The sequence below is a fragment of the Metarhizium brunneum genome, chromosome 2, assembly GCF_013426205.1.
Source record: "Metarhizium brunneum chromosome 2, complete sequence".
In the NCBI taxonomy this organism is placed as follows: Eukaryota; Fungi; Ascomycota; class Sordariomycetes; order Hypocreales; family Clavicipitaceae; genus Metarhizium; species Metarhizium brunneum.
The window spans coordinates 4,792,879-4,811,993 of NC_089423.1; the positions used below are offsets into that span (position 1 = coordinate 4,792,879).

The following is a 19,115-nucleotide window of genomic DNA, read 5'->3' on the forward strand; positions in this document are numbered from 1 at the left end:
GGGCGTTGGGGGCGCAGGAGCACTGAGGCGAGAGACGACAGGGCGCTGGTCCGGGCAAGCAGGCTGCATGTGCTGGCTGGGAGGCTTCAAATCCGAGCACTTGAGACAGCACCTGGAGGCTGGGACCAGTGCTGAAGCAGGCGCCGAGGCCACACTGGAGGCGAGGCGGGATCAGGCGGGATCAGGCGGGATGCCACAGGGGGCCAGGGCAGCAGCCAGAAACGACAAGGTCAATCAATTGATGTGTCAAGGCGCGGCGACCGCTTTGATCGGACCAGGCAGCACTGCGCGAAAGAGCAATTCGAACAAGGGAGACTGGACAGGTAAAGAGGTGGAGGATCGAACCGGCTCGTGCGATGCGCCAGAGCCTCTCTGACCAAGGGGACAATGGACCTTTAAAAGAAATGCCCAGGCAATGATAATAAATACTGGACAAAACTGGAGAGTTGCGAGACCGGTTGACTAGCCGCAACGCCGCCACTTGACCTCATCTCATCTTGCCCCCGTGGCGCCGATTCTAAGGAGCCAATCGTCGGCGCACATGGGCAGATGCCTTGGCCCTCAATCCGTGTACTTTGATTGCACGGGAACTGGTTCTGCTCCTGGTTCTGCTCCATGATGACCTATGACCCTGCCTATCTGATATCCAAAGTGTAGAGCATTCAGAAAAACGCTCAATTTTTGCCCCTTGACCGAAATTGTCAGTCAGGATGAAGGCTTGTTCGAGTTTGAAATGCGTTGCAAGTACGCCGCACCCCGTACTCCGTACTTAGTAGTTACTCAGTAAATGCAGGGTGGAGCTATGCAAGTACTTAGGTACATATCCGAGTTGCAGATGTCGGTTTATGAGTACCGCTCTCACAGTCGTTGAATATCAAGTGCCATCTCGCAGTGAATCGAATTGACAGCGGTCCACGAGCAGCCCTCAAAGTAGTGGCCATTGCCGAGTTTTCAAAGCTTGCATCATCAAGCCGCATTTCTTGACGTCCTCATCCTCTCCGACAGGCTGCCCATGGAGCCCATCACATAAAGCCTGGCACCACGCTCTCCTTGCCTGGCGCCGATCGGACCTCAGAGTGGCTAGGTCACCAGGTCACCGCTGATGGGACAAATGAATGCCATGCGCCAGTTACTCGGTACTTGGGTGCCTGGCGATGCCTAGGGGCACAAAAAGCACACATGCACTCGGCGGCAACATGGCACTGGGAGCATTTGGCCGTAGGCAAGTACACTCACAGTTGCAGAAGATGCTGTTATACAGCGTGGCATGCAGGTACCTCAGATCCCGAGCTTGAGAAGCGAGGTGCATTCGTCGGCCTGCGCTGTACTTGGTTGCACGAATTCTAGTTGTGATGGCATGTACAGAGTATGTATTCTCAAGATGATGAGACTTCACATTCGTTGTTTGCCCGCAGCAACCGCAAGTCAACACTTCAAGTCGTCGTGAGAGCGCTCCCAAGCCAGGTTTTCTCTCCAGACCGAATTTTATCCATCAAGATATGCTGCGCCATCCCACGCGCAACGGTTCGGATTTCCGGAAGCAAGACGTTTCCTTGGCCGCAGCGTCACACTCTTGGCACACGACGTGTTTGGTCGAGAGGGCAATGCACATATGTACTTATGTATGTACAGATGTGCAGGTGGATGTGCAACATGTGCAAACAGTCTGGTTGAGCCAAGTGCAGCTGCATCACACACACACACACCACATGCCACTTGTGCACAGCCAGCTTCAAGAACCCCACCATGTGGGAGCTTCCCGCGCATAATAGCTTGAACCCACGACTGACCGGACCATCCTGTCGCAACCTCCTGCCATCATCTTTCACTCTTCACTCCAGAGCCCGTACAAAGTATGCTTTCGCTTCTACCGAAACGAGAGACACCATCCAGCCAACATGTCCAGCTTTTTGCGCAGCAAGCAGGCCGGCATACAGAATGATTTGTCCGCGAGCATCCGCCCAGAGTTGTTCATGCCGGATGAACAGGCTCGCTACGGCATAAACAGCCAGATTGGGTGCGTTGGCATATTCATCCATGCCACTTCCGGCCGTCTTCTCCAGACTCCGACTCCCATTCTCCCTTTCTGCCGGAAAACTCTGCTGACTCCCTGTCGTCCAATTGTTGCAGATGCCTCGGATATGATCCTGTGCAGTCACTTCTCGCCATCGGCACCAAGGAGAGCAGGTTCGGCCCTGGCAAGATATACGTCTTTGGCCAACGGCGAGTCCAAAAGATCCTGCAGCCTCCTCGTGCGACCTCTTTCCATTCTGTGCAGTTCAGTGCCAACAGACTGGTGAGCCTGGACAGCAAGAATGAACTCGGGGTCTGGGACTTGGACACGGGCGCTCGAGTCGCCGCCCAAGTCATTGCTGGCACTGCCGTCGCCTTGATCACCGATCCCATGCTGGACTGGGCCTTTATTGGCTTGCAAAACGGCGATATTCTGGCATATGACCTTGACAGAAGAACCATGACTAGATCTTTCAGACTCCCCAACTTTTGGCACCAAAAGGACCCTGCTGCTGCGAGGGCGGCCACCCTGGTATGCCTGTCAATGCATCCTCGAGATGTGGGCAAATTGATGATCGGATACTCCCACGGCGCCGTCATCTATTCATTCAAACAAAACAAACCCATCAACTTTCTAGAGTACACGCTCCCTGCTGGTGCTCCAGGCGGAAATGGCGTGGGAGTAGACACCATGCGCCGGCCTCGACTGACACACGCGGTTTGGCACCCTTCTGGCACATTCGTCGCTACAGCACATGAGGACGGTAGCTTGGTCCTGTGGGATTACAGAGAACAAAGAGTCATCACAGCCAGAAATCTAAAGGACACGGGCGTTGAGAAGCCCGTGCCCAATTCGACTGCTCCGTCCTCGTCTGGGCGATATACCAAGATTGCGTGGTGCTGCAAGGAAAACTGTGATGATACTGGACTGCTCATTGCTGGTGGCGAATCTCCTGATACTTCGCCTAGGAACTTCACATTTATTGAACTAGGTATAACGCCCATGTATGCAACGTCATCATGGCAGGTCCTCGCGGATTACTTTAAAGGGAAGCGGCAAATTTCTATATCACTACCACCCGGTGCACAGGCAGTGGACTTTCTCCTCATTCCTCGTTCATCTCCTCATTTCGCTGGAGCTCAGGACCCCATCGCAATTATGGCTCTTGTGTCATCTGGAGAGCTCATCACTATGAGCTTCCCATCAGGATATCAAATCAGCCCAACGAACCAACTCCACCCGTCCACCTTCTTCGTCCACCCTTTCGTAACAAAGGTCAATGTGTCAAGCTTGGAGCGTCCGCGATGGTTGACTATGGAGGAGAAACGAGACCAAGGTGAACTGTTGGTTACGGGCGGTGCCAAGGGACCAAGACCGAAGAAGCGGTTTGAGGAGAGAACAATTATTCAAGCGGCACACGGGGATAGCACTATCCATATTTGGGACTCTGGTCATGCGGATGAAATTGAGAACGACCGTCAACTGCAGATTGATGTCGCTCGCTCTTTAGACCGGTACGATGATATCGACATTACCGCAATGAACATGTCTAGTGCCACAGGCGAATTTGCAGTTGGCACACGTACAGGCGAGGCTATTGTCTACAGATGGGGAGGGAATCGGTTCTACGGACGTGACAACCCAAAGCAACTCGACCCTAATCCAAAGGGGCTTACCGATATCAGTTCTCGCGCCGAGCCCACTTTGAAGGAGGGACTTCAGCCGTCCATTCTGTACGAAATGATGCAAGGGCCAATTACCGCTATTCAAGTATCCAATGTAGGATTTGTGGCTGTCGGGTCGGAATTAGGCTTCTTGACACTCATAGATCTCCGCGGCCCTCAGATCTTTTATCAGGCGCCTATGACAGATTTTGCCAAGCGAGAGAAGAGAAGCTCTTTCTTCAAACGCGACCATCATCACCAGGCAAGAGACGAGCCGCAGAAAGAATGGCCTGTCGTCATTGAGTTTGGAGTCATGACGTTGGACGAGGATAAATATTCAAGTATCTGCTGCTTCGTCGGAACCAATTTGGGCAAGGTGATTACGTTCAAGTTACTTCCCGCCGCCGGCGGTGCCTACACGGCTCAACTAGCTGGTGTCGTGGCCTTTGATGGACCCATAGTTTCATTATCCCCTATAAATGCCCAGACAGGCAAACCAGCTTTGGCAAGTGCTGCTACTGTTGGCTCCTTGAGGGAGGGCAAGCGAGTGGATGGTGCTCTGGTAGCCGGTAAGCAGAATAAGTCTTCTCAGCGCTCGAGATATAACTGACACGATATGCAGTAACACAAAAGGAGGTCAGGGTGTTCAGACCTGCTAATTCAAAAGGCGCATCCCGAGACTTTGATGATGTTGTTTGTCATGCGGCTTCTGTTGCGGAACTCGAGCTCCAAGGCTTCGCCGTTGTGGCCTTCTTTGACGACCAAACGGCACGTGCATACTCTATTCCAGGACTAAAGGACCTCGGCCAGGCACAGCTCTCCATGATTGACCCAACCAAGCCAGCGTTTGTAGCACAAACGGGCGATGTATTTGGCTGGACAGGCCCCAGCGAAATGACCGTGATCCATGTCTGGGGCACTGGAAAGCCACTCCAGCAATCACCAGATACCTTGATCAACCCGGAGCTGCAATGCCCTCCACGGCCAACAATTTCCAACATGCAATGGATCTCTGGCACGCAGTATGTTTCGCCCTTGGACCTGGACCTTCTTGTGGGCGGGCCAGACAGACCACCAAGCAAGAGAATGCAGGACGCGGCGGCGGCGGAACGACGTGCTGGCGCAGGTGGACTTGCAAGCCAAGAGAGCTGGGGGGCGTATCTGACCCGTCAGGTGAATGAGCGGACAGAAAGGTTGGGTGTTGTGAATGAAGGCATGGACTCGCTGCAGCAGCAGAGTCAGGGGTGGGCAGATGATGTTACCAAGTTTGTGAATCAACAAAAGCGGAATTTGGTCATGGGCAGCATTAAGAGTAAATTCTTTTGAGTGCGCAGCCATGCGTAGGTAGGTTATGGATTATGGCGTTGTTGGCTAGAAGTATACCGAGACGTGTGCAATTCTCCAGAAATGACATGATTTTGCGTCGTCTCATGTACAACCGTGGTGCCTTGGCGAGGGAAATATATCATGTAGCTTACTTTATGTAAAATGAGTATATACTTGCCTTCAACCTGAGTACATTCAGATGGTTGTTACTGTTGCTTCAGGGAAACATTGCATTGCATGGAAGGGTACAGTAGTGGTGGTGTTCTAAGGGTGTCGATTGTCAAGAGTGGCATGTAGCATTTGTGCAATTTGACCACAATTTTTTGCACGTCTCGGTATTTGGGATCAAGGATGCCCGTCAGTCGTTGACGAAGACGCACTGCTCAAAAAGGACAAAGCTGGTCGAGTCTCGAAAATGACAGATTCCCACAATGGAAAACGATGTCTTCAGCACGGTAAGAGGCTGACGAGGATCGTGACGGAACACCAGACACGTCCGAGTGCCAATGGCCAAACTGGGAAAACCTGGGGTCAACCTGAAAGTGACGTATGTGTGTGCATTTCTCAGCAGAGGAAGAGGGTCGCCGACGTCCAAAGTGGCTGCGTACAGCCGAGATTGTAACCATCGTTTTTCCAGTGGAGAGGGAGGGGAAATGCGAGGGTTCTCGGCGGGACAAACAAACCGCACGATTGAGATGGAGGGAAAGAGCAACATGTCCATTCCCGCGACATGGAGATCGGTGAATAGGGTGGTTTGCGCGTCGGGCAATGGCTTCTCGCCACTTTGGTGATCGGGAAAGTTTTGCACCCAATCGGGTATTATACCTGGACGTGCATGGATGGATGGGAACATGTGGGAGCGGAAAGCGCCCCACTGCTCAGGTCGATTGATGTGATGTCATTCTCGTGCACAACTTCTTCGCGAGGGCGTTGGTGGCCCAGACCCCGGATCCTCGTCGATGCGAGCCACGATATAATCTGGGGCCATCTGGAAACCGACCCGTTCGAGGGGGGTTCCTGGCGCGCTTGAAATGTTTTGATGAGGACTTCGTTCGAGAGCAACGCTGGTGCCGCTGCACCGTCGTTTCTGTCGATCAAGGATTTATCCGTACTGTTGGTGTTGGCGTTGGTTCTGCTCCCGCCGGTACTGCATGGTTTTATCACACACGCAACAAGGCCTTGCCTCTCAAGGACAACATGGAAATCTTACAAAAAGGCGACGTGGATCGGCATGGGAATGTGCAATAAAAAAGCTGGCTGCCGCCACCTTACGTCACTCAACCCTACAGGTGGCCGTGCGGGACATGCTTAATCTCATCAAGGGCGATAAGGAAAAGGCAAAGAGGGAGGGGGAGGAGAAACTGCGGATATGTGGCTTGCCTCATTTCTCGGCAGGTGGCTTGTTCCAGGAATGATTCCTCCGACTCGGTTCAGCGGTGGTTTGTCGTAGGAAAACCTGCTCCGACCTACCAAGGCCACAAGTAACCATTTGCCCACCTGGTGGTATAGAGTGACCTAGGGACACGCAAGCATATAGCCAAAGACACAGGAGCCTTAATATTGTGGGCTCCCATAGCAGCTTAATGCGAATAGCCTGGCCGCTATTCAAGCTTTTTAAGAGTGAATTGATTAGTATCCAAGTTCTGCTGTGTTGCGAACGTTCAAACGGGGTGACAGGATCGTAGCCTAACAGGGGCTAGAACGAGTATTCGGTCCAGGATCGCAGCTAACGGGCGACGGAAACAATGAATTCTCGATGACCTGAGGAATCTTGATGGCCGCTCTACTCCCACTGTAAGCTTGTCTGCAATCTAGGGAGTGCTTCAGTTCCAATGCAATAGCGCTCCTAAGATCTTCGCGAAGTGGCACGGATTGATTACTGAGGTGGAACAGTGGTGCTCCGTGAGCTTTCATGTTGCTGATAGACCGACACAACTTCCGCCATAGCCTGCTTCGCCGGACAAAATGTGCCGAATAGATAATCAGCAAAGAGGTCGAATTGCAGGGAGAGCTGTTATATCCGAGACTAATCGAGGCATCGAGATGCGCAATAAAATGTCAGACCAGTCATATTGCAGAACACATCCAGGTACCGTCAATGTTGCCGACGTTGTAGAGGCACTTTGAGGGTGCTGGCATGGCGGGGATTGCACGGCCGAGGGCACATGCGCACTAGGTACTTAGGTAGGTTGGCTCCGCGTGCTCCGCGTGTCGAAGGTGATGGTGATGGCCAAATGGTTCCAGGACGCTTGATCGTCGCCTGATGAGGTGCAAATGGTTTCGTTCGGCTGTTTGGTTGGTTTGGTGCCCGCCCTTCGACCCGTTGACCCCTCGGCTGCGGAGCGGAGAAGAGTGGCCGGAGCAAAGTGTCCGGACCATTTCCTCCGGACACCTTGTTCATTCATCACCAGCAAGGACAACTTCGTTGGAGGATCACCAGTGCACCACCCCCATCTTTGCGCCACAGCTAGACAAAAGAGCACACTCGGTAGATGAACTTGGCCTTGGGCTTGAGTGCTTGGATCCAGAGGGTCCGCAAGGGGTGTTCGGAAACGGTGATTGCTCAGTTTGAAAACCAGTGGTATTATTTGCGCTTTGAGTACTCCGCACGACGAAGTTAGTCGTCAAATACTCCTCTAAGAAGCGCACCAGGCTTGCGCGCATGTGGCTGGTTTCCTGGAGGGATTCCCAGGGAGGGGCGGGGGACCCGAAAGTCTGGGGCAGGGTGCAGGGATGTGCTGTGGGCGTGTGTTGTTGTCTCGGTAGGGCGATTAATACTCCGTAGAGTAGTATGTCAAGTACTCCGTACAATAAATAAAAACCTGCTTAATTGCCCTTGGCCGTGAAAGCCCAGTAGGGAACTTTAGAAGACGGTGTGGTCTGCCTCAAGGACCACCGAGGAAGATGGACCAAGGGTCTTCTGATCGTCAACCTGAAAGCGGAAGCACGAAGCAGGCCAAGTGGAGGGGAGCAGCCATACGCATCTTCGTCCAGGATGACATGATTGTCTGAGCTCCGGTAACTGAACCTCTCCGACGTAATGTTTATGCTGATTCTTGAACGCCCAACATTGAATATGGCAGATTGCGTTAATATGAGCAGAGCAGCAGGCAAATTTCAATGTTCCCTTGTGGAAATGGACACATGTGCAAACCACAAAGAGAAGGAGCGGGCTGTAGCCAGTACCAGACAGATCAGGGAAAAGGCAGGAGGCCCATAGACGGGGACGGAAATTTTGCGACATGGGAACTTACACTCCGCACTAGCAAATTAAAAGAAACAAAACTATGTTGTATATCCTTGTACCTATAACCCTAGGACTCTCGAAAGTAGTCTTAGTGTTGTCACTCTTGACGCCTGATCTTCGTCACAGAGGAGCCCTGTTGGACACAGTAAAACCGGAAAAACATGGCCAAAGTGCATTCCTGATGCGCCCGGCATCTCGATCAAGATATCAGGCCGTCCACGACACGTTTCCTACCTTGGCACTCGAGCTGCGCATCGCCAGCTGCACGTTGATCGTTGGTCCAAGGAGTTGTCAGGCGGCACGTCCCCCTTGCCCATTGGATTGCAATCCCAAGGGACGGAGTACATGTACTCCGTACTCCGTACCGGCTAATATGGCCTTTTGCGTGCCAACTTGGCTATCCTCCGCCTTCGACAGTTTTTAACTTCAACCCTTCCGAGACTGTTGATGGACTGCAGGAGAAGCGATGCCTGTAGCGGCTCACAAAACTCACTAGCGGATACGGATAAGGCGGACCGCCTGAAGCTCGCTGAAAGAGGATTAGCCGTGATATGGAGGGCAAAGAAACCAGTCGACATCGGGAGCGAAAGAGGGAAAAAGGGAAAGTGCAATTGTACTTCAAAGTGGAGCCCGAAAGATGCAGAAAGTTGGCATTAGCAAGGTACAGATATACAAATGGGCCCACCTGAGCTATTTGTGCACGCTAGCAAGCCACCTGGCTTGCGCCAGGTTTGCGTCAGGCTTGCATCAAAGGTGGGCATGCCTTGAGATCGATCTCCTCACTCAATTCTCGATCATAGGAGCTTCGATTCCCCATGGATCGAAACAGACATGCCTCCATGCCCGCCCAGCCATATGCCATCGCCGAAACAAGCCCATCGCACCGAAACGACGTCAATGCCAATGCCCATGCCAATTGCAATGCCATGGTGCCATAGCAGCGGCAGCGGCAGCGGCAGCGGCAACGGCAGTGGCGGAGGGAGAGAGTGCGGTTTGTATAAGAACTTGGCCCTCCTCTTGGCACGTCACCATGTCGGCTTTCGACCTCCCTTTTGGATGATTTGCTATTCCAACACAGTCCGGTGAATCTTATTTTTCTTACCAAGTGCTCCTGCAACTTCTGGAACGCCCATCCTCCTACACTATTGTCCACCCGAGACTAGCCAGAGCTATCTAGAGTTCATACCGCGCAAGCTATCTGAGCTCCAACAAGTCGAGTTCGACCAAAACAGCATCGTGTCGTCAGTCGATCGACCGTACCTACCCACCTCCCCCCTCGTTCTTTCTTTTCCCCTCATTCAAATCGGTCCAGAAGCTACAACGAAAGAGGCACAGCTCGCTGTATAGTTCTTGCGCAGTCTGAGGACTCGCGCTCGCTTCTCTGACAGGCGCCACCCAACGCAAAGCTAAAGCTTCCAGAGTGCCTTCGCCGAAACGCCACCAAGCCATCTCTACGAAAACAAAGGCGAGGCCAAGGTAGAACCCGAGGTCAGACGAAGTAGCCTGTCGTTTTGTGCGGTTTCATTTTTACCACATTGGCCGCCTTTTAAAATTTACGCCGTCTGCGATTGACATTGGTGGCAGAGTGCACTGCTACCAATTTCTCGACTTGAAACAGTCTTCTGCAACGCTAAATCCCGATTTCAGATCTGTCCACCACCTCAAATATAGCATAAGACGCCTCTTTTCCCCCGGTGTGTTGTTTACAAGCCGCCAAACCTTGTAATCACAACGCCGTGTGCAGTCAATACTGGTCACTGTGCCAATATTGCGCCCATAACTTCTATATAAAGGGCCATCACAAACCCTAAAAAGAGAGAAACCTCTGGGCCTCCACATCACATTCAACATGCCCAGAAAATCGATAGACGCGGGAAAGTCAAACGGATCTACAATGAATGATACTGTAGCTCGCAAGGTACGTCACGGCTTTTGCAAAGCACCGTCCTCGAAACAAAACTAGTGCCTGGTCTTTGCATTAAAAGTACATGCATCAACTAACATATTGTGTAGACAGAACGTTCCCATGAGGAGAATCAAGAACGTGCTTATATTGCCGCTTCGAGGAGAGCAGACAGAAGCATAGAGGCTCGAGTCCAGTCGGCTCGCCAGGCAAGCGAAATTCACAAGAAGCGCACTGGGAAGGGCTTCAAAATCACTGAGGATATCGTCATGAAGGAAGAAATGTATGAAGAGGAAGACGATGATATGCCACGCTCTCTTCACCTTCTCACTGCACACATGGCGACGCAGTCTCCCCAAATGAACTCCAGACTGGAGAGCTATCTCGCAAACAAGGTGGCGTTTTCCCATGCACTCGCCCAATCTAACATGGCTTGGCGAAACCATGGTGTCAATCGGGCATTTGCGGAGTCCTTTCCTAACGCCTTTCCGCTGCATCCACCGAATATCTCTCAGCCTCCAAATGGCTCAGAGCATGTCAACCTGCCCAACCAAGGCATCCACCAACATCCTGAGTGCTATTCTCCTCCACCGGCCTATTCTCCACCGGCCTACTCTCCTACAAACTACTCACCTGCACCCTTCTCTCCAGGCCTGCCAGCTTCGATGCCTCCGACAGCACCGGCAACTGGGTCAGTTTCGCTGGCACAGTCTACGCATCCCTTTGTACCATCTTTCCCATACCAGCCTGCAAGAAATGACAACAGGAGACGCTCGCGAACGTCTATATCACCAAACAGAAAACGGCGGTATGCACACACCAAATCACCGCCCGCACTGGGAAGACAGGCAAAGTTTTCGCCCCCGGCAACGCCAACCCCAGCAACTACTCCAAGTCTAGACAGTAATTTGACCGCGGATACGCCCAGTGATTCATTTGAACCAATCACTACCCCTGGAGACGCATCTGCATTTACAACAATGTTGCCTGCAGAAGCGCGTATGATCTTGCAGGGCGTTGGTGCTGATGATGTTTTGTGCCAGACGCTGGCTGGCCAGGACCTGTTCAACGGTCAAGGCGACTTTACGCAGCAATGGATGGACCCGTCAGTTGTATATGATTCATCCAGCATGCCGCGTGTCCCTTCGATGAACGGGGTAGATCCTGGATTGGTACCAAATCTGTATGGGAATGGCGCGACCGACTCAATGGCGTCTAAGTGTGCCATGCCTTCACCCACTGACGAGGAGTCGTGGAACGCTTTCATCAACGAAAACATTTGGACCGCCGATCAAAATCAGTAATTCTTATGAGACATCAGTATGATGCATTCTGGGTTTGTGGGCGTTTGCTACATAATCACTACATCTCGATACCCGGTTTTCTTCCAACTGATTGAAAGGAATCATAGCTATGGCGTTTGAAAAGTTCGGGGAGTTTGGCATTTGATAGCGGCATGTTACGTGTCGATGAAGATGTGTTGAAGCGTTTAAAAACATGACTTTTTTTTTGTCTTTTGGAGTTGGTTTGTGCAGCGGTTCATGGGCTTTGTGTAGCCTTTAATGCTAGAAAAGACCAAGTTGGGATCAATTGCAATATGCCAATTGACTGTTCTTGGGAAAACATGGGCCAAGAGCACTGCCAACTCCCTCACTTTATAATTGACAGCCGCCGTAATATCAATCTCCTCGCGCAATTTGGATGCTCTACACAATATAGTATACAGTAGGCGCAGCAGCTCGGCTTATAGTAGCCTTATTTTTAACCCACCAGACCGTCTTGTTGTTACCGGCTCTTCCTCTCTCTAATTAGCTGTGGGGAATTCTGGTTTAACTGTATGCTCATTCTGATGTCCTTGTTTTAGGTTATGTAAATAATACTAATACTAATACTAAAAAAAATTATTTTAAAAGATATAGCACAAAACGATGAACATAATAATTGTTAATTTTTCTAGACATGGCTATACTTAAAAACACTAGGAGCGTTGGCGTCATGTTTAGAATGAGTCTGGTGGGAGCTTGCAACGGGCGGGGTTATTAGTCCGATACAAGGTATGCCGGTAGGAAAGGTTGAACATTGGATCAATTTAGGAAGCAGGTCCGGCCGGAGCCAACTACTACCTACTTGGGCAGGTACTCGACGGGCTGAGCCCGGCACAGCACGAGCTCTATACTACCGGACCAGACATGGGCACTCGGGTATGTATCTGATGATCCCTATAGAAGTGGCCATGACTACCATTCAGATAGAGTTGCCTGATCTGGCGGTATTAGACGCCTCGCAGCTTCAAATGTTGTCTGGTGCATTGTGGGCGGGATGTTGGGCAGTGGTCTGTGGCCGAGTACGTGTCCGCAGTGCCGAAATCAAAGACATGTGTGCTTCACAGAGAAGATTCCCCTTGAAGAACCAAGACGTGCCAGGCACTTCTCTTCATGCGCCGACGTACAACAGCGACTGATGGGCAAGTCAATTTCAGCGGCTTCATCTGAACCAGGGTATATACAAGTACATTTTCCCCCCGAATAGTGCTCATTCTTCATCCTTGCGCGTGTTCATGTGCTTCTTATCCTGCTTCTCTGCGGGATTGTGCTTATCCCCCTCGTCCCGTCCTTTCGCGTGCGTCACGGGCTGTGCGGCCTGGGCATCAATCTCCCTCATCCACGTCTTCCAATCGCCCCTCCTCGTCTTCCACGTGTCGCCCTTCCAGGTACGCCATACGCTTCTGCCCATCCAGCTCTCTCGCAGCTCGGCTTCCTGATTTGCAAGGCGCTGCATCATGGATTCCTTGACGTGGAAGGGGACGCTAAAGTCTTTGCCTTTGCTGGGGACGTCGGCGATGCTGTTGATGAGATTGTGGCCGAATTGGGAGGTGGATAGCTCGGCGGTGTGGGGGGAAACCGTGGCCACGAGGGATTTCTGGAAGAGAGAGTTTTGGGAGGGTGTTGAGAGGGCGGTTGTGAGGAGCGTGACGGTTGGCATGGAGGTTGTCGCGAGGCGGAGGAGGTGGGGGGTTGGGAGAGCGAGGATGGATTCGTGGACGGCTTTGAGGGACCCTGGGATGGAGAGGAGAGTTGTGAGCAGGGCTGCGCCGTGAGACTGCACGGCGTATTCGTTTCGTGTGACTTCTTCTTTTGACTTGGCTGGTTCTGAGAGGTGGCAGAGGGTGGTGACTAGGTCGGCGGGCTGGGAGCCGCAGCCTTCTTTGAGGGCCTTGGTGAGTTTCTTGATCTGGTCGTTGATGCCGCGCGCGGAGCAGCGCTCGAATAGGGCACGGAGGACGTTGTATCTAGTTTTGGCAACGAGTTGCGGCACCGTTGGCGTGATCTTGTCCGCTGCCGTGACGAGATCGTCTTTGCCGATGCGGTTGAGCACCTTGATGGCGGGGTAGCAGCTGATGTCGTTGCGCACATAGACTTCTATCCTGGGCAGGAAGAAGTTGTGGTTGAGGGGTTTAAAGACCTTGCCGGGGCAGTGTGCAACGAGGGTCTCGATGAGGCGGGAGCCGATTTGGTCGTAGATCATGCCGTTGATAAATTCGGACGCTTCCGAGGCCGGGTCGGAAAGGGATTTTGGTGCGCCGGGAAGGAGTTGTTGGAGGAGAGTGGGCGGTGCCGTCTCAGACTCTGACGGCTCCGACGACTTCTTTTCCGTCTTGTTGAGGGCCATGTCCAGCTCGAGGAGGAGCTGCAGCGTTGGATTGCCAATGGGATGCCTTGCGAGGACGCGGAGACCCGTGGAGTCGACGCCCGCTATTGAATCGGCTATGATCTTCTGCACTGCCAGCGTAAATGAGCCCGGTACGGCCCGGAGTCCCTTGTTTTGCTCGTCAGCTGCTGCTGAGCCAGCCACCGAGATGTTCTCCTTCTTCTTGCTCTTCATGAGTGTCTTGACGGACACGTCGTCCAGGGGCCGGCCCGATAGAACCAGGAGCAGAACTCGCAGGGTGTGCGACGCAAAGCGGTCGGTTATCAGGTAGCTCAGGTTGCCTTCCAACTCATCCAGCGTTGCCAGGAACAATTCCTCCATAGACGCTTCCGGCTGGTGTTCGTCGGCGCTCGCGCCCTTGATATCCACCGTGAAGCCAGCAAGCTCCTGTGTCACGATACCCGCAGAGCGTAGAAAGAGCGCCTCACAGCAATGACTGGCGAATCGGTGCTGCACGAGGGACAGAAAGTGGCCACCGAACGCATTGAAGAGATTCTTCTTCTGCGTCGTATTTGACAGTTGGATGAGGCGCTCCATCAGCCGTGAGCAAGACTGGCTACTCGCGAGCTTGAGCTCCTTGCCTTGGGCCTCCTTGAAGACGCTCTCTAGGAACATGTCTCGGTCCTCGGCGGTGGGGAATTGATTCAATTCGAGCATTTCGTCGGCTCTCCTGAAGTACTCCTGCTCTTCATCGGCCAGCATGCCGAAGAATTCTGTAGGGCCATTGGGCTGCTGTTGGTACTCTTCGATTGGGAAGTCCTGCTGATCGCCTGGCTGCAATTCGTCCGCGATGCGGCGCTGGCGTTTAGACTCGTACTTGGATTTGTCGGCATCTTCGCCTCTTCTCTTGCGCTTCCGTTCTTCACGGTCAGCGCCTCGTTTCGTCCGTGGCTTGGGCATTTTGTTTGAACATGAAGTGTATGATGGTGGTGGTTGCGCGGTGGGGCGTGTAGTTGGGCTGAAGATGGCCAGTGATTTTTTTTTTTTTTCTTGACAGTAATCGATAAGGATGTACGGAGTAAGGATGCTGCATCGAGCTACAGGCCAGTCCAACTAGTACGTATCACCAACCAGCAGACAGACCCACCAGGACCATTTTTAGGAACTGTACGGAGTAATCGCATCAATTTATTTGTCTCTCTAAAATAACATGCTTTGTTGCACGCTTGTAATCATCTATGTCCATCTATCATGCCATCGTTATATCCACCCAAGTTCAACCGGTCTAGGTCTTTCTACTCCGTAATATATCCGGTATATCTAAGCCACTTCCTTTCCAGCCTCCTCCAGAGCCCTCGTCAATCCCTCGACAGTGCTTGGCAAAGTCTGGACATTGACAACAATTCTCAGGAAACTTCCCACGTCTCCAGGAGCATAGTCCACCATGAAGCCCCTGCCAATCAATTTCTCAACCAAGGCCTGAGTGCGATTCGTGTTCGTCGCTGCATCGCTCGACAAATCGCCGTTGGGTGCGTAATAGAAGCACACTTGGAGGCACGGGGGCGGGTTTTCCGACACCATGGCGAAGTTGCCCGTCTGCTGCACCAGTTTCCACAGGTAGGACGCCATATCGAATGCGTGATCAACCTGCCTCTCGAAGCCGTTGGCTCCATAATACAGCCATGCGAGAGCAACCTTTAAGCTGTCGCCTCGGCGGCCGCACTGTAATGTCAAATCCGCAAGGTCCCAGACATCGTCTTCGGTGCTTCCGTGGAAGAGATATCCGGCGTCGGTGGTGTTTGCCTTATTGAATAGGCTCATGTCTGGGCCCAGCAAAAAGGAACACGTGGTGGGCGCATTCAACATCTTGTGGGGGTTGATGGTGATGGAATCAGCGAGATGGGATCCTTTGACCTTCCACCTCTGCTGAGCAGAAAAGACGACTGGCCCGCCCCAGCTAGCGTCAATGTGCATCCAGAGACCGAATTCTTTGCATATTTTTGAGATGTCCTCGAACGGGTCGTAGGAACCTCGAACTGTAGAGCCCGCAGTGGTGTTGACGTACAACGGGGTCTTTCCCTGCTCATTGGCACGAACCACCAGCTCGCGAAGGGCATCTGCCTTCATGCTTCCGCCATCATCAACAGGTACTTTCCACACATTAGATGAGCCCATGCCACAGATCATGGCGCTCTTTTCCACAGAGTAATGGCCATGGGCGCTCGTGAACACAATAAAGTCATGCTTGGCGTTGCCCTCGGTCTTGCAGTCCGGGTACAAGGTGTTCCGCGCAACGACCAGGGAGGTGAGATTTGAAGAGCTGCCACCTTGGCAAGTTACGCCACCGGCTCTCGGGCCCGTGAAGCCAAACTTGTTGGCCAATGCGCGTCCCGTCGTCTTTTCGATAATGGTAAGTGCCGGCGAGACTTGGTACACATGCAGCTACGCAGAACTCGAGTTAGCTAGGGAGGTGGTGTCATTAGGGCGGGTGACGAACATTTGTGTTCAGGACCGACAGGACAATGTCTGAAATAACGCCAACCTGTTTTTCAAAAGTCAACACATGTCATGTAAATCCTGCTTCACTTTCAGAAGCCGAGGCGGCACAGCATACGGGATTGTTGCTTGCGTATAGCTTATCGAGAAACCCCTGGTCCCAAGTATTGACGCTGTACTTGAGCACCCTTGCGATGCCCTCCAACAGCCCCTGCTTACCCTGCCCTTCCTCGGGCAATATGAACTTGAGATGTGCAGCAAGGCTGTGAGGCTGGACGGCGTCGACGAGGACATTGTGAGGTGTGCCAGTGGCGTCGAGCGGGAGCCGGCCAGTTTCCCGATGAGCCGCGGCATCGTCGGCGGCTTTAATAAAGGGCAGAATCAAGTCGCGCACGGCCGATAGCAGCTGATGCACGTCAGCAAATGTGACGCAGGTCCACGACTTGGGAATGCAGCAGAGTCCTGCTATCGTATACATACATCATCCAACTCTTCGGCTCTATTCAAGCGAGCGGTTGATCCATTGGCCGCGTTACCATTCACATGACCATTGGTCGTCGTGGCAGTCACGGTCATATTGCTGTTTTCTTTTCTTGTTTTTTTTTGTTTCGTCTTGTAGAGGGAGGCAAGGATGATGTAGGGTAAGGTGGGATGCGCTGAGACAAAGGCGGGTGCTGTGTGGCGTGCAGTGACTGGAAGAATGTGTCTTGCTGGTGTGTTGCGTACAGTTAGACAGGGGTAGAGAAGGGACGAGGGAGAAGAAAATTCATGCAATTTGATGAAATTACTAGTCATGTACATAGAGAGTCAGGAAAAAGAAAAGAGGGATCCAGGCCAAGGAGAAGCGTGCGAAAAATAGGATAACTAAGCCAAAGACGAAATGGGGCTGCGGATTGCGAGATGTGAGCCCGCAAAAGTGGCGTCAAATGACGGACCTTGCATGTCCTGGGTGTCGAGGCTGTGGTGTTACTAGTACTTGTGCCTGAAGCCCCACTTTCCCGCCATTTGAGCAATGGTGAAGATGAAGAAGGTGTCAAGGTGTAAACGTCTGGGGTTAGCGGAATGCATGCAAGCACAACGAGCTGTCAAATGTCAAATGTTGTATTACAATGTGAATGATAAATGCCGCGGATGGCTGATATGCATGATGCGAAAGCTACATGCAAGGACCCGGTTCAATTTTTCAATTTAACGCTGATTGGTGGTTTTGCAGTCCATGAGCATCAGCACCCATTGTGCATCCACGTCGGTATCATTGCCGGCATCAATGGATCCTGTCAGCATGACAGAATGTCACCGGGGCTGCGGTCGACTTCAATGTTGGATATGGGCCAGGCGGGTCGTTGCCGAAGCTGGGTGCGCTGTAGTACTAGTACTAGTAGTAGTACCGAGTTTGCGTAGACGTACCTGATACATGCTTGCAAGGGAACAACCAGCACTGACAGTGACTGGAGTCTGTTCTCAACATATTGACACCTTGGTACGGAGTACTCGGCAAACAAGTAAGAATGCCTGTCCGTCGCGAGTCGTCTGCCTGGATTGCAAGCAACTACTTAAAGTACTTAAGAACTTTAAGTACTTGAGTAAGTACCCAAGTAGGTACTTAAGTAAGTCTAAGTACTTAGTAAGTACTGAGAGGTAGTTGTCGACAGCATCCATACCTGCGACTTTCCTTGCACGCTGCTCAACTCATTACCCAAATCAAGATATAAGCCCCATTGCTGGCGCCTGACAGGGAACCGCCGTTCAACATTGCAAGTTTGCGCGAGCCAGGCGTCAACCGCAGCCTAGTCGAATGACCACGGAACACACGCTAGTATCGATCATGGCATGATTTTGACAGGAACACACGCCTCGGTTTGTGCAATGCTTCCCACGCATCACCTGGTTGAGTGTTGATGGATTGTGCAAGACGACACAGCCCGACCATGCATGGCAACTCCTACTTGTCCGTGCAGCTCGACTCTGAGCAGCTTGGACCGTGCAACTGACCCCACTTTCGTGCCCAGACGCGAACGGTACCTACCAGACCCTTTTGTCTTTTATCGTGCCTGTTTAGGTACTGCGTACATCCATGTATTTCTTCCCTTTTTTTTCTTCCCGATTTTAAAATTTTAACTTTACTTTTTCATTTAAGCAGAGCCTGCTCAAGTAGGTTGCATTAAACGGATGGAATTGAAACTGCACTGCCCTTGGCACCCTCATGGCTTAAAATCCCCTCTCTTCGCCGCAGTACCTTCTGACAAGGTCAAGGACTCAAGGTTCTGGCCGAGGTCACGTCACTCACTGCTCACGGACAGAATCTTGTCGCACCAGTCTTTCAACGGCCCCATAGTTCTCAAGCGGAAAAAAAGTGATTGATATCTCCATGTGGCCCATCAATCGTGGACTCTCTGCCCCTCCACCAGCAGAACCCTGTCAAGTCCAAGTCCATGCTCTTGGCTCATGCTGGCACATCAGTTCTTTGTTCGGTCTGGTCCATCTGGGGACTTCTGGGAGTCTGGAAGATAGCAGATACCAACCGAGCAAGTAGATAAGAAGTGTATAGCGCGCACCTTGGACCGAGACAAAGCACCAAGCACCTACTCCGTAACCACTGGTGCTTTCACATTTCCCCCCTCCTCTCATCGTTCCTGCCCTTGAATCTCCACATCGCCGACGCGGAGGAGTATCATCTAGGCTGCGCATACAACAACCAGTCAGCGTGATTGGGCATTGCTTCTTCCACGACTAGAAGAAGGGAAAAGAAGGGAAAAAAAAATCACACACACGCACACACCCAGCCAAGAAAAAAAAGTAGTAAAAATCAGAAGGAAT

The 19,115-nt window shown here is 52.1% G+C and overlaps 4 protein-coding genes across 4 annotated transcripts; 2 read left to right on the forward strand and 2 right to left on the reverse strand.

Moving 5' to 3' along the window:
- Nucleotides 1-1,898: 1,898 nt before the first annotated feature.
- SRO7 (Lethal(2) giant larvae SRO7) lies at nt 1,899-5,004 on the forward strand (the record flags this gene model as incomplete). The annotated part of the gene is made up of 3 exons (XM_014692249.1): nt 1,899-2,017; nt 2,131-4,247; nt 4,301-5,004. The coding sequence occupies 3 exons, from the start codon at nt 1,899-1,901 to the stop codon at nt 5,002-5,004; spliced, it is 2,940 nt and encodes a 979-aa protein (XP_014547735.1).
- Nucleotides 5,005-10,100: 5,096 nt separating this feature from the next.
- On the forward strand, nt 10,101-11,458 carry G6M90_00g044010 (uncharacterized protein; the record flags this gene model as incomplete). Its single annotated transcript, XM_014692250.1, has 2 exons — nt 10,101-10,169; nt 10,265-11,458. The coding sequence occupies 2 exons, from the start codon at nt 10,101-10,103 to the stop codon at nt 11,456-11,458; spliced, it is 1,263 nt and encodes a 420-aa protein (XP_014547736.1).
- A 1,228-nt stretch (nt 11,459-12,686) lies between these two features.
- Nucleotides 12,687-14,762, reverse strand: NOP9 (Nucleolar protein 9; the record flags this gene model as incomplete). The annotated part of the gene is made up of 1 exon (XM_014692251.1): nt 12,687-14,762. The coding sequence occupies one exon, from the start codon at nt 14,760-14,762 to the stop codon at nt 12,687-12,689; it is 2,076 nt and encodes a 691-aa protein (XP_014547737.1).
- A 360-nt stretch (nt 14,763-15,122) lies between these two features.
- Nucleotides 15,123-16,874, reverse strand: dtxS4_1 (L-aspartate decarboxylase dtxS4; the record flags this gene model as incomplete). Its single annotated transcript, XM_014692252.1, has 4 exons — nt 15,123-16,244; nt 16,300-16,344; nt 16,417-16,704; nt 16,779-16,874. The coding sequence occupies 4 exons, from the start codon at nt 16,872-16,874 to the stop codon at nt 15,123-15,125; spliced, it is 1,551 nt and encodes a 516-aa protein (XP_014547738.1).
- Nucleotides 16,875-19,115: the final 2,241 nt, after the last annotated feature.